The 15,424-nt window shown below is 34.8% G+C and overlaps 1 protein-coding gene across 5 annotated transcripts in view; it reads right to left on the bottom strand.

Annotated features, from left to right (window-relative positions):
- Positions 1–15,424, bottom strand: part of WDFY4 (WDFY family member 4) — a 486,698-nt gene that overhangs the window by 276,448 nt on the left and 194,826 nt on the right. For all 5 annotated transcript variants that reach the window (XM_031956283.1, XM_031956282.1, XM_012539778.3 and 2 more), the window contains 2 exons: positions 13,272–13,882; positions 1,202–1,295 (listed from right to left, as the gene is read on the bottom strand). In XM_031956283.1, the coding sequence (XP_031812143.1) occupies positions 1,202–1,295; positions 13,272–13,882 (705 nt within the window). The remainder of the gene's footprint in view (positions 1–1,201; positions 1,296–13,271; positions 13,883–15,424) is intronic.

Consider the following 15,424-nt stretch of genomic DNA (forward strand, 5'->3'; position numbering starts at 1 on the left):
TGGTATATCATTACAGTCCTATAGTCAGTTTTATTTCAGCCTTTTCTTGTATGGCTTTGTATCTCATTCAATTAATTATTCTGTTTATTGTTATGAGATTTTCCCACTCCAGAAATTAATTACTCTAATTATCAAAGTTTTAATAGCTGCTGATATGGTATTTGCAGAAAACATTTTAGAAAACCACACCCTACATTTCATTTACATATTTGGGATTGGTGAGCAACTTGATTTTTTTCGAAATTGCTTATTGTGATTTTAACAGATTAAAAACATTTTGATCAAATGGAACTTTTATTTGCATGACTAATTTTTCTAATTATGGCAGCATATTTGAAAAACTAAGGCTCACTTAGGCAGATCCTAGACTGTGAGAACCCTCAGGATATACCTATAAATGGCATATGTGGCCCCAATTCATCCATCTCTGAGCTAGATCTTTTTTATTGCTTTTTTTGCAATATGTTTTGGAATAATACATTAAAATCCAAGGACTGCAGCTTTCAGGTTGGAGGGAGAGAAGGGAAGAGAAGAAACAAATTTGAGGCTTCTTCTACTTCTCATTTATGACTTTACATTTAAGTATAAAAACGGCCCCAAACATTGAATTGACCATTTTTAATCCACTTATTTTTTGTTTGTTTATTTACCTGTTTAAATGCAGTCTGGGCAAACCTTGAGATAAGAAACTCATTAGTCTTTAGTTTAAGAAGATGTGATCCATAGGGATTACATGCTTTCATTTCCAAGAAAAGTCATGCCTTATCCATGGGACCTGAGATTGAGACCTTGAGAGCAAGACCTGATTTAAGAATCCACTTTTATTTGTTACCTATATGATTACAGCCTTTAATACATAATATAATTATACCTTATTACTCAATATTTAACAATAAAACATTTATTTTAGGCTGAGGGATTTGGGAAATAAAAGGTATTCTAACTATTCCTTATCTCCACTTTCTTCATTTCTCCTATTCCAACTTCCATAATGCTGGATGCTTTTTTTTTTCTAAAAAAAGTGATTGGAAACATTGCCCTTCCATTGTCTGTGATGATGCTTGTATAAGCAATATTGTTGAAATATCATTCAGGGGAAATTGCCAAGATGTGGTTTTACAGGGGTTCAGAGAAGGAGGTAATAAAGATAATTTAAAGCAATTAGCCAGGTATTACAAACAATACTTAGGATCAGCTGTACCTGTGGGTGATCTTCATGATACAAGGAAGGAAGGAGCCTGAGCATGATGCAGACAATGCCAGGGTGCATGATGACAGCATCAGCATCATCCATCCTAAATAAAACAGAAAGGAAAAAATCATGAATTCCAGCAAGAACCCATAAGGGAGCTTTCCTTGTCATATATTATCAAGACTTTCAGAATCATTCCATCCAGGGAGCTGCAATGTCTCCCAATCATTTATTCTTTCCAAAACAAGAGCTACATTTATGTCATTTTTATTGCCCTCCCCCCCAAAAAAAACCCTGGAAAGAACACATTTATGGGAGAATATAGAAGAATGGCTAAATAAAATGGATTTTGTGCTCCTATAAAGATGCAGCCTTAGAGGAAGAAGGAAGAGTGTGTCCTGTCTTTGATACACCCTGAATAGATGATGCTAACCAAGTACCTTTACCTCTGAAGGCTTGCAGTCAGGGCTATGCTTTATAGAACACATACCCTTATATATTAGTAAAGATTCAGTTTCTTCATTAAGAATTTCCCTACATTCATGCCATCACAAGGCCTGAAACAAAAAAAAAATGAATAGAATATTATTGTTCCTTGAGACATGACAAAAGCTCCCCAATTGACAAAGGGTCAAAGGATATGAATTTTCAGATGATGAAATTAAAGCCATCTATAGTCACATGAAAAAAATGCTCTAAACTACTATTGATTAGAGAAATGGAAATTAAGACAACTCTGAGGTACCACCTAAGGTAAAATTACAGGAAAAGATAATGATAAATGTTGGAGGAGCCATGGAAAACTGAGACACTAATGCATTGTTGGAGGAGTTGTGAAATGATCCAACCAGAGCAATTTGGAACTATGCCCAAATGGTTACAAAACTACATCTCCTTTGATTCAGTAGTGTATTAGGGAGGAAATCATTAAGGAGGGAAAAGGACCCACATGTACGAAAATATTTGTAGCAGCTCTTCTTGTGGTGACAAAGAATGGGAAAACAAGTAGCTGTCTATCACCTGGGGAATGGCTGAATAAGTTGTTATGTATGAAAGTAATGGAACATTATTGTTTTATAAATAATGATGAACAAGCTGATTATAGAAAGGTGTGGAAAGTTACATAAACTGATGCTGAGTGAAACAAGCAGAACCAGGAATATGTTGTACACAGTAACAGGAAAAATGTGTGATGATCAATTATGAAAGACGTGGTTCTTCTCAGTGGTTTAGTGATCTAAGGCAATTCCAATAATAGATAGATTTGGGTAGGAAATGCCATCTGCATCCAGAAAAAGAACTATGGAAATTGAATGTAAATCAACACATGCTATATTCACTTCTTTTTTCTAGTTTTTTTTTTCTGTCATGGTTTTTTCCTTTTGTTGTGATTTTCTCTCCCAACATGATTCCCAAAGAAATGTGTATGTAAAAAGTTAATATACAAGTATAACCAGAAAAAATAAAACAATAAAAAAGAGAAATGACAGATGCACTAAACTACAACTATATGATAATAAAATAATAGCAACAAAATTTGAAAAATAATACAAGGAAATTAGGATAAATGCTAAGTATTGTCTTGAAAATAAAATACACATGGCCTGCCCTTAAAGTGGGGGGTTTTAAATGGATGTTTATGGGCTTGTTTTTGTCTTTTGAAATATTTTGATAACTGTGTGTCAATATAATTGACCTCCTTGATACTCCTATGCAGGTTGTTCTATGTATTAAAATATTATGTATGGGAAGGAGTCCACTACACCCCACTAGACTAGAAGAGGTCTAGAATCTCAAAGGAGCTCATGACAAAATAAATTTATGAATTCTTCATAAATAATTGTTTATGGTTTATGTACTTTTTTATTGTTCACATTTGTAAATATCTGTTTCTGTTGATAGTTACAAAGTATGGATTTTATTAAAGGCTTGTTTTATGGACTGAAGAATCAAATATAGGCCCCATCCGAGCTATAAAAGTGAAACTTATGAGTATCCCATAATCCCAATTATTGGCTGCATTCTATTTTTCTCTACGTTCCAAATCTAGCCAATTTACTTCGGGAAGATCTCTCTCTGCCTTGTTTTATAGCATAGTGGCACAGGAATCAGAAGGCCTGTATTCCTGATTGCAACATTCCCTAACTACATTCTCATGGGCAAATCCCTTAGCTTCCCATTGCCTCAATTTCCTTGTCACTAAAATAGAGATGACAATGCTTGCCTTATCAATCTTACAGGATTGGTATGAGGAAAGTGCTTTGGAAATCCTGATGTTATAGAAATGTAAGTTACTTGTGTTATTAAAAGATACAAATTTTAAAAATAAAATACAATTACTACTACAATAAATTTGATTCTATCATAAGACAAGGAGTGTTAATGATACCTTTTATCAAGAAAAAGAAAAATTACATGTTTTGAAGAAAAATTAAACATCATCATCATCATAAAAAAGTATCATCATGCTTTTAAGACCTTAAAGATATAACTAGAAGTCTCTTTCTGACATTTTTTGCCTTTTTCTTCTTCTTAATTAAACTTTAATTTCCCTCAAGCACAAATATGGGAGAAAAGCAGATCTACTTCTTATTCCATGTTGCTATTTTTTTGGTCTTTTTTAATTGCTTATATTGCCAAAATGTTTTTCCTAATATTTATTATTCCAGACGTATGGTATTTCAGGAACTTTCCAGGATAAATAGGATTTAGAGAAAGCAACCAGGACTCAGAACACTTTCCAAATTAAATGTTACTGATTTATAAATGTACTTCAGAAACACAATTCACAATTTGAGGATTATATGATATACTGAAATATTTCTGTCATTTTACTTGCTGCAGAGCAACAATTAATATAATCTTGAATTTCATTTATTCAGTTAATATTCGAGTACTTATTATGTGTGAACAGAATGTAAGGTACTTGAGGGCAGGGATTGACTTCCTTTGGTTTTTGTATCCCTAATATTTAGCACAGTGCTTACACATAATAAATATTTTTGATTGATTGCTTAGCATCATGTTTTTCAATCATTGAGAGAGGATATAAAGTATAACATGTTTTCTTATCTTTTACCACTTTATTTCACATTATATTCTAACTATCTTGGAACCACTCAATATTCCGAAAGCTTATCCTTTTTTTCCTACTTTTATACCTTTGCTAAGATCATCACTCAAAATATCTCTACTAGTTACTCACTTCAAAGAAGACCCTGAGTAGGTAACACTATTAATACATTACTTATCATATTTTCCCTAAGCAAAGAACTCTCTTCCTTCTCAAATTCTGATTTTGCCTGGGTTTTATTTTCATTTTCACTGCAATTATTTTCTCCCCTGTCTTATTCTCCCTAATTTAGTTGTTCTTTAAGGATAGGGATTATGTTTTATCTAGAATATTGAGGTAAGTGGTACGAATTTAGGAACCAGTGATAGAGACAATATTTAACATATTCCAGATTGTAGGGAACTTGCAGGGAAAGAAACTTCCCCTACTAATACTTAACTGGCATTTTCTATGCAAGTAATCTTAGAGAACATTTAGAGGGTAAGTGACTTATTCAGGTACATGTAGTCAGTGGGTGTCAGAGGTGGAATTTAACATTAGACCTTGCTAGTCCCAAGCTCTTTATCTGTTACATCGAGGGCATCTCTATTAATTGAACTGAATTGAATTGAATTCATGATCTCTAGGAGTTTACCTTTGAATTAGAAGGACATGATATATCCATGTAAGATAAGTAATATCTTAGACAAGAAGTATCATAAGTGATGGTTAGACTAAACATAGAAAGTAAAATCTATAGCAGTCTATAGTCTATAACAGTAAGTCCAAGGGAAAGCCTTCATGGAGGAGATGAAATTGGGGGTAAGAATGTCAAATCTTACTTTGAGGTTCCTTCCAATTCTGACATTCTATGATTCCTATATAGACTTTGCATTATGCAATATTCAATTTATTGCAATAATATTTATAAACTATGGAACAATGCTAGATGCTAGGGAGTGATTTAAAGACAAAATAAAAGCAATGTATAATTTCAAGGACTTAGCATCTTGCTGAAGGAATATGTGTAAAGATAAATAAAAATCAGGGAAATCAGGAAAGGTTTTGAAGAAGAGTTCAAGAGGACAAGTAGGTCCTTGTGTCAAGGACCTACTAAGTGCAATACACTACTTTAAGTACTGGGAATTTTTAAAAAGAAAACAAAACAATAACAAAATTATCCCTATTCTCCAAGAATACATAATCTAATGAGAGGAGACTTAAAAAGTTTCTAAGTAGTGGGGAAATGGCCAGGGGGAAAAAGAGATTCTTACATGGGAAAGAAGAGGTAAGTGATGGAGCAAGGTCATGCAAAAGACAGAAATGATATGACCCAGTTACAGATGACATAGATGATTCAATACTAAATCATAAAACATATTGTATATGCCAAAAACAAAATTGCCAGCCTGTCCATGGGTACCACCATCATTTACTGGCATGTGAAAAATCTGCTGCAAAAGAAAAATCAAAAGCTTCTCTATACTAGAGTGCAGAAAATGGGAAAAACCCCAGCTATTCTTCTTAATCTCATTTCTAGCATCCCTTTTCACAATCCTAAGAAAGTCTTCCAGGGAGAAAGCTAGGAAGGGGGCAAGTTGAATATGAAGGCCTCCAGCAAGAAGCCAACCTTCTGACACTTAGCTCCCAGGCTTCCAGTTGCTAACTGGTGCTTCTACTTAAAAAGAAAGACAAAGAGCTTTATAGACACAACACACCACCCAAATGAAGCTTAAGGGCTATTAACACAGCTAATCCATGGGAAGGCAGCTGGAGCAGCTATTCTAGAGCAGTGGGAACACCAGATTTACATCAAGTTTACAGTCAATTAAAACAGTTTGAGCTCTCCTAATCATAAAAACCACAAGGAGAAAAGGGTCTGCCTCAAGATTTAGGGCACTGGCTGGAATATTATTCAACATAAAAGGGAAACATAGTTCAACCAGTCACAGTATTCAGAGCTTCTTACCCAGTCTTTATTATTTTTTCTAATGAACATACCAATTGGAATATAATGGACTCGGCAGTTTCCTTTAGGAAGACTCAAAGACTACTTATATTTGATTGTGGCAGCAAAGAAAAAGATGCTAGTAAAAAAAAAAGCAAAGACTCCTCAAAACAAATCACTGATACTTTAGAATTGAAAAGGGTTTTTAATATCATTTAATCCAACCATCTCCCTTTACAAATAAGGAAACCATGGCCAGAAAAGTAAAGTGACCTGGGTTAAAAGGCACATAGCTAATGTAGCAGAGCCATAATTTGAACCACTGATTTTAGTGCTAAATCCTGGGTTCTTTCTACTGCATTTATATTTTGCCATTATATATGGATATATATATGCCAACATACTACATTAGATGTTAAATACATTAAAATATAAATTAGATACACAATAAGTATACATGACCAAAACATTATTTTGCCGTATAAAAAGAATCAGACTCTGAAATATTGTACAATTAGCTTGTGAAGGAAATCAAAAATGCATGTGGGCATAAATATAGGGATTGGGAATTCAACGTAATGGTTTTTAGTCATCTCCCAGAGTTCTTTCTCTGGGCGTAACTGGTTCAGTTCATTACTGCTCCATTGGAAATGATTTGGTTGATCTCGTTGCTGAAGATGGCCAGGTCCATCAGAACTGGTCATCATATAGTATTGTTGTTGAAGTATATAATGATCTCCTGGTCCTACTCATTTCACTCATTTTAATGTATTTAACATCTACTGGTCATCCTGCCATCTAGGGGAGGGGGTGGGGGGTAAGAGGTGAAAAATTGGAACAAAAGGTTTGGCAATTGTTAACGCTGTAAAGTTACCCATGCATATAACCTGTAAATAAAAGGCTATTAAATAAAAAAAAAACAATATACTGCATTATATTTCAATGCCCATCATATAAAGATTATCCTAGTTAAATGTATGGATTCTGTTATCTATGGCTATTTCAGGGATCTTATGGTGTACTTAGGTATGAAGGAGTTTCTGTCCTCATCTGTGAAGAACATGCCCAAAAGTAGAAAAGGAAAATGTTCTTAAATTTCAGATTGCACTTAGGTTCAGTATTTAATCAGCTGGTAATGTAATGTTGAGTCAGTATTTTTATGAAGGAGAGGTGACTGGCAGGTATCTCAGTCTCCTTTTTAAAAAGAGGCAGAATTAAATCCTCTTAAACCTCTCTTCCCTAGGGAGTAGATTATGATGTGATCTCCAGTTCCAATGATCTTGTGATGAAGAGAGCCATCTGCACGCAGAGAGAGGACTGAGGGAACTGAATGTAGATCACAACATAGCATTTTCACTCTTTTTTGTTGTTATTTGCTTGTATTTTGTTTTCTTTCTCATTTTTTTCCTTTTTGATCTGATTTTTCTTGTGCAGAAAGATAATTGTATAAATATATATACATCTCTTGAATTTAACATATATTTTTGAGCATATTTAATATATATTGAATTACCTGCCATCTAGGGGAGGCGTTGGAGAAAAGGGAGGAAATTTTGGAACACAAAGTTTTGCAGGGTTCAATTTTGAAAAATTACCCATGTATATGTTTTGAAAATAAAAAGCTTTAATAAAAAAAGTGCCATCTTCCTTTACTGTCCTTCTTTTCTCTCCTCTCTGGAGAATGGAGATTTAGTAAGTCTTTCTCCCTCTTTCCTACCCTTCAGCCCAGGTGTTATTACAATTGAGGGCCATTTGTCATTGAACCCAGAACTTTCCCCAGTGAAAAATTAGGGAGGGATTCAACTGGCCATGTAACATTTCAGTATCTATTATCGACTCACTAACAAGAAAATCCTTTTATTACAGTTTCAAAGTGAATAAAGAAATTAATTATGGAAAAAGTATTTTAAAGGAAAAGAAACAAACTTTTCTTACTATATGCCAGAAACTGTGCTAAATGATAGGGATACAAAGAAAGACAAAAAACTGCCCTCTGGGAGTTTCCTAATGGAAAAACAACACACAAATAACAATGTATAAATGAAATATATACTAGTCAAATTGAAGATAATTGACAGAGGGAAGGTAGCAGCATAAAGGGGAAATCAGAAAAAGCTTTTTGTAAAGAAGATGTAATTTTAGATGGGACTTGAAGGAAGCCAGGAGCAAAAACAAGGCAGAAAAGAATTCTAGGGATGGAAGACAGGGAAAATGCATTAAATCAGGAGGGAGAGCATTTCAGGTATGTGGGATGGTCAGGGAAAATGCAAAACAGATGCTGTATTTTGTGAGAGGAATAGCAAGGAGATCTGAATCATAGACTACATGGAAGGGAGGAAGGTGTAAGAAAACAGGCAAGGTAGGACAGCCCTATGCTAAGTGTTAGAAATACAAGTATCAATGGAAAGCAGTCTTTTATGAATGACTTTGAACACAAGAGCACTTTATATTTTATCCTGGACGTGATAAGGAGCCATTGAAGTTTATTGAATAGGATAGTAACATGGTTAGATCTCTATTTTGGGTGATTAATTTGGCAATTGAGTTTAGGATAGGTTGGAGTGATGGAAGAAAAAAAGAAAAGGGAGAAAAGTCTCTTTCAGGGAGACTATTTAGTAGGTTATTGTAATAGTCCAGGTATGAAGTAATGAAGCCTGGCACCAGGGTGATGGCAGTTTCAGAGCAAAGAAGGGAGCAATATAAGACTTTGTTGTGAGAGGAAAATGCATTGTTTACAATTTAGGGTAGAAATCAATAAAGATGTTTCATTTAATCAATAATAACAAGCATAGAAAAGAGAAGGGGACCAGCAGCATTCAGAATTACATACATTGCTTATGCCTAGACAATATCAATTCACAATAACTCAGACCCTGACCCTAAAGGCAGGTAGTTTGGTAATTTAGGGTAAGAGACAATGACTCCCAAATTTGTCAAAGTCCTAAGAGATCAGAGACCAATGCTTTTTATCTGACTTTGCACAGGAGTCAGGGTAAAAGAGAAACAAAACACAGGGGTTAAATATAATGGCCCATTTACACTACAGAGGAGGCTTACTATTTCATAGGAAAAAGGAAAGAAGGAAAGGAGGGAGGGAGAAAGAAAAGCAAAAAGGGAAGAAGGGACGAAGGAAGGGAGGAAGAAAGGAAGAAAAGAAGAAAGGAAGGGAGGAAAAGAGGGAGGAAGGAAAAGAGGAAGGGAAGAAGAAAGGGAGAAAAGAAGGAAAGATAAAGACCTTCTTTTCTCTGACACTACATCTTGATATAAGGGAAAATCCAATAATTAAGACTTTCCAACATCTGGAGTGGAGAAAAGACTTTGGAGTCAAACTTGGTTATTATAATTTGTCAGCATTTGATTGCTCTGTTGGCAATAGTCTTCCCATTTATATCATTTGTTGTTTTCCTGTTTCTGCTTTCTTCACCTTGCATCCATTCAGAAATACTTTTAAATACTTCTCTATAATCACCATATTAAACCATTCTTACAATTCAGTAATCTTCCATTGCAACCATATAGAACAATTTATTTAGCGATTTCTCAATGAATGGATGGCTCCTGGTCAATCAACTATTATTTATTAAATTTTTACTTTATGTCACACACTGTGCTAAATGTTGGAAATACAAACATAAGGAGAAGGAAAGATAGTTGTGACCTCACATTACTTTTATTCTGATGGAGGGACATAATCTATTAAAATGGGGGGAAGGGGAGACAAAAGTACCAGGGGAAAGGATATGGTAGAGAAAGTGAAAATGAATAAAACATGACTGACCTGGATATCCTCTTTATTTAAAAATTCTGGGAAGAGCCAACCAATCAGAGGGAGGGGCAACAAGGACAAGGATACTATTCAGTTCTTTTTTAGAACAAAAAAGTGATAATAATGTAAGTAGTTGGTTATATACAAGGTCTTTCTTTTTGTCATTGACAAAAATGGGGTATATGTCTAGCAGTAAAAACTGAGTCAAAGGCTATAGTCATGCTCTTCCCATTAATTCATATTGTTTTCCAGAATGACTAATAGTTATCATTTTCACCAAAACTGCATCATGCATGAGTTAATAAGAATTTATTAAGCATGTCCTATGAGTCATGGGGCTCTGTGGAGTGAGATTAAAAAACTGAATACAGAACTGAAATTGTGATCTTGGGCAATTGGCAGTGGCTGAGACAGCAATTGGGAAGTTTGGAAAAGAAGTGGACTTAGAGAAAAAGACAATGAGATTTATTTTGGACATTGTATTGAGCTTAAGATGCCACAAAACTTCTTCCCTCCTTCCCTGGTTTCATTCAAGTACCAGCTAAAATCCTATGTGCTACAAGAAGTCTTTCCTAATTCCCCTTAATGTTGGGTCCTTTACTCTGTGGCTAGTAGCACCAATTTATTCTGTATCTATCTTGTTTATACACAATTGTTTGTATGTTGCATCTTCTGTGAAGGTGTCCTTGAGTCCTTAAGAACAGGGACTATTATTTTTATCTTTTATTTGCATCCCAAGGCTTATCATGGTGCCATAATAGGTGCCTAACAAATTCTTGCTGACTTAAGGACAGCCAGTTCAAGATGTCCAAAAGGAGTTGTGATATAGGATAGGAACTCATGAGAGAGACTGGGACCAATTATATAGATCTGTGAGAGATTTGCAGAAATGACAGTTGAATTCATGGGAGCTAATGAAATCATCAAGTGAGAGATATAGAGGGGAAAACAGGAGAAGAAAAAGACTTTTGAAGATACCAACAGGTATTGGGCATGACATAGGTAAAGAACTACAAAGGATTGTGAGAAAGAATCAGACAATAAGAGAAAAAAAGAAAGAACAGGACAATTTAGGAGATATTACCCTGGAGGAGAGAGTGACTTAAAATGACAAGTTTTGCAAAGTTAAGAATAATAATAAGGTAAGAAAATACTATTGGATTTGACAATTAAGAGATCATTGGTAACTTAGAGAAAGCAGATTCAATTGAATGATGGGGTTCAAACCCACAATGCAGCAGGTTTAGGAAAGACTGAGAGAAGACTAAGTGGGAACATCTAATATAAACAGTTTTATGAAAAAGTTTGGAAATAGAGACGAGATACTGGATGATTGCTAGTAGGAATGATTAAGGCTTGGGAGAAGACATGGGTATGTTTGTAGGTAAGAGAGAAGGAACCAATAGACAGGAAGGGATTGAAGATTTAAAAAACAAGAGTGGGGGAGCAATCTGCTGGAGAAGATAGGGATGTTGTGTGAATGTAGAGTGGAAAACCTAAGGATGTATATTTTAAGGAATAGCTTCCTAACAATCATCACTGTCCAAAACTAGAATGGAACACCTTGGAAAAGAGTAAGTTCTCCATTACTTGGCTACTGATAAGAGATCCTGAGGAAGTAATCTGTGCTTGGGTTTTATAAAGTGATCATTAACATCTCTACCAATTCCAAGATTCTATGATTTTGTAAAATTAACAGACATAGTCCCCTCACTTTGGAAGTATTCAATTTAAGATTAAAAAGTAGAATAGTCCATTCATGTAATAATGACTTTACTATAAACACTTTTTTCCTCTTGGTTACCAATGACCCAAACCCAATTCAGTTGAGACTTATGATCTCAGTAAGACTTTAATGTTAATAGCAAAAATTAATCTTTCAAAAGCATCTGAATTCTTTGTTTGTGGCAGCCCTCTTGGTAGTGACCAGAAACTGGAAACTGAGTGGATACCTATCAATTGGAGAATGGCTGAATAAATTGTGTTATATGAATGTTATGGAATATTATTGTTCGGTAAGAAATGACCAGCAGGATGAATACAGAGAGGTTTGGAGAGACTTACATGAACTGATGCTGAGTGAAATGAGCAGAACCAGGAGATCATTATATACTTCAACAACAATACTGTATGATGATCAATTCTGATGGACATGATCCTCTTCAACAATGAGATGAACCAAATCAGTTCCAATTGTTCAGTAATGAATAGAACCAGCTACATCCAGCGAAAAAAACTCTGGGAGATGACTATGAACCTCTACATAGAATTCTCAATCCCTCTATTTTTGTCTGTCTGCATTTTTTATTTCCTTCACAGGTTAATTCTCCATTATTTCAAAGTCCGATTCTTTTTGTACAGCAAAATAACTGTATGGATATGTGTATATATATATATATATATATATACATATATATATATATATATAGTGGTTAACATATACTTTAACATATGTAACATGTATTGGTCTACCTGCCATGTGGGGAAGTGGGTGGGGAGAAGGAAGGGAAAATTGGAACAAAAGGTTTTGCAATTGTCAATGCTAAAAAATTACCTATGCATATAACTTGTAAATAAAAAGCTAAAATAAAAAAAATAAATAAAAAAGAAGAATCTGAATTCTTTTCTTGTCCACACTAACCAAAGATGCCTTTTATAGTCTTTTATTTAACAATACTATAATTTTTAAATATAAATAGTATCTTATCAGAGAACCTGTGGTGACAGTTTAGGTAGAAATCTAGTCATCTAGTTAATTCAAAATAACTAAATATCAAATATGATATTTAGCTTAGTAAAGAAGCAGTAGACTATATAGGATGTAGGTAAAATATGAATGAGATATAATAATACATAGAATGGAATAACACAGAGTTTGAGAACATAGTCCCATAATGTGGTAGAAAATAAAGCACTCTTTGAAGTCATCTAACTCAAAGCTTCTTAAACTGTGAGCTGAATGTGGGAGTCATGAAATTATGATTTATTATCAGTGTTTTGATTTGTATACCTATTTTATATATCTATATACCCATGGTCACATAAAGTTTCTTAGACAAAAAGGAGTGGCAAATGGAAAAAAGTTTAAGAAACCCTGATCTAAGTCAACCTCCTTATTTGTCAAGTAAGAAAATCATGACACTGAGGTACAATAATGTATCCTCTCACCCAATTTAAACCATAATATACAAAGTCATTCAAATGTCCTGAATATTCTTTTTTATTAAAGTCACTCCTAGAAAATTAGCGTCTTCACTTATTTGTTCATAAATGAGATTTATGTACAATTTTAGAAACAAGAATCAAGACTTACCTGTCATCTACTTCTGGCCACACTTTGATGAATGGTTTGAAGTTGCTCTTGTCAGTCCTGGAATATCCATCAGGTTGAATAGTCATGTTTTGCTGAAGATCCAAGGTCAGTTCCTCTGGAGCTCGCTTCCATTCCTTCAGCCCATTCCCCAAGTGGAGGATGCCTCTGGCCATACTATCAAGAAAACTCAGAATCTGAAGGCAGCTCTTTAGTGTGGATGGGAATTCCTCAGAAGAGGAAAAGGCAGCATTTAACAATTCTTCAAATGTCCTTGCTTTCTCAATGATAATGGAATTTGCTGAGATTTTCCCTTGCTCCTGAGTTCCAAAGCAGCCCAGCAAACAGAGGTCTTCAGCCAGCTTCTCAAACAAGTTATTTTTCCTGAAAAATTCACTATTGACTGAGTCCAAATGTAGGGCTGCTGCCATTGCCCAGAGTGTGTAGAGGATGAGTTCCATTATCTGGCTGGTGGTGAGGGGGGCCCATGTCTGTGATGGGGGTTCCTGTAGAGAGCCTTCCATGTCAGAGAGGAGAGACAGAAGACCATTGAAACCACTGGAGGTTCTAAAAGCAGAACGACCTTTAGGGTTCTCCAGTATTTTAAGGAGGGACTGTGGTATTGGAAAGAAAAATAAACAAGAGTTAACCAAAACCAAGGGATACATTTTGGCAAAATTTTTAAGAATTATTTTTGTAATCAAGTGACCAACAAACATTTCAGTAAAAATTATCAACAGGCTAGCTGCCTGAGACTTGGATAAAGAAAATTGAACAAGGGTTAAGCAAAAGCCAGGAGATAAATTTTTGAAAGATTTTTGAAGGGGTGTGTGTGTGTGTGTGTGTGTGTGTGTGTGTGTGTGTTTAACTAATTGTCCAATAAACATTTCTTCAAAACTATCACCAGGCCATCAACTTGCAGCTTTTCAGCTCTCTTTTCAACTCTTTAAGATCAAAGTTGCAGGTGCTAATTGATATTGGCAGTTTACTTATCTAAGAATTGCTTGTATCAGCTGAAATCACAAGTTTAGTTCCTTTCCCTATTCCCTAGAAATCTAACATTTCCCAACAGAATAACAAAAACGAAGCTAGAAGAAACAGCCTAAAGACAATATATTGTGGAAATAGTTTCCATTTTCATTAAAAATTTTAGTTTGCAAATTATCTACCTTCTTTTAGCATCTAAGATCAAATAGGTTTACATGGACAATTTCATTGCATCAGAATTTCAGAAATGAAAGGGATCTTCCATGAAGTCCATTTTTTCCAGATTACAAAACTGAAATACCAAGAGGAACTCAGAATATTTTATAAAATTCCAGTATTGCCCAGTGAACCCCAACATCCCCATCTGAGAGACATGAGAGCTGAAAGATAAAGATCTTTAAGCTCTCTTTGAGTTCTACCATTCAAGGAATCCTATTGTCTTTGTTTACCATGCAACTTCATTTATGATAGTGATTATGATGGCATTGATATGTTACCATTTCCCACCAGCTATGCTGCTTTTTAGACCTTTTCATCATTCCTCCATTCCTTCTCCAGGAAACTCATCTTTGGGAAATCTCATTATCCTTCAAGATTGTATCTGTTTGATACTCATTTCTCAGTCCCTTCTGTCCCCTTTGAATGATTGAAGCCTTTGAATGGAGGGCAGGGCCACAGGATTTAGAGCCTTTATTTAAGAACATTGTGTACATAGTCTTATCCTCCCTTATTTTAACACCAGCTACACTGATCTTGGACTTCTGGGTATCTTACTCCCCACAATCCCAACCTGCCTCCCTCCTTTTTTAGCTTTCTTTTTGTGCATTGTCTTCCCCCATTAGTTTGTGATTTATCCAGGACTACATAGTTAGTAAGGGTCTGAAGCAGACATTTAACTAAAACTTGAATTTCCACCATTCTATCCACTGTGCCATCTAACTGCCTAATATATACAAATTATATATATTGATATATACACATACACAAACACATGTATACGTATAAACATCCAAGAATATTTAATCGATCTGGGTCTTCCTAAGAAATAGCATTGCCCACCCCAAGTGAAAACAAGTACATTCATCATAGACAGATGATTAAACAAAATAAGCAACCAGAGCACCCAAAACAAAGCTGATTTCAAAAGCACATTTTAGCCAATTTTCTGA

This window comes from Sarcophilus harrisii, chromosome 2, assembly GCF_902635505.1.
Source record: "Sarcophilus harrisii chromosome 2, mSarHar1.11, whole genome shotgun sequence".
Classification (NCBI taxonomy): domain Eukaryota; kingdom Metazoa; phylum Chordata; class Mammalia; order Dasyuromorphia; family Dasyuridae; genus Sarcophilus; species Sarcophilus harrisii.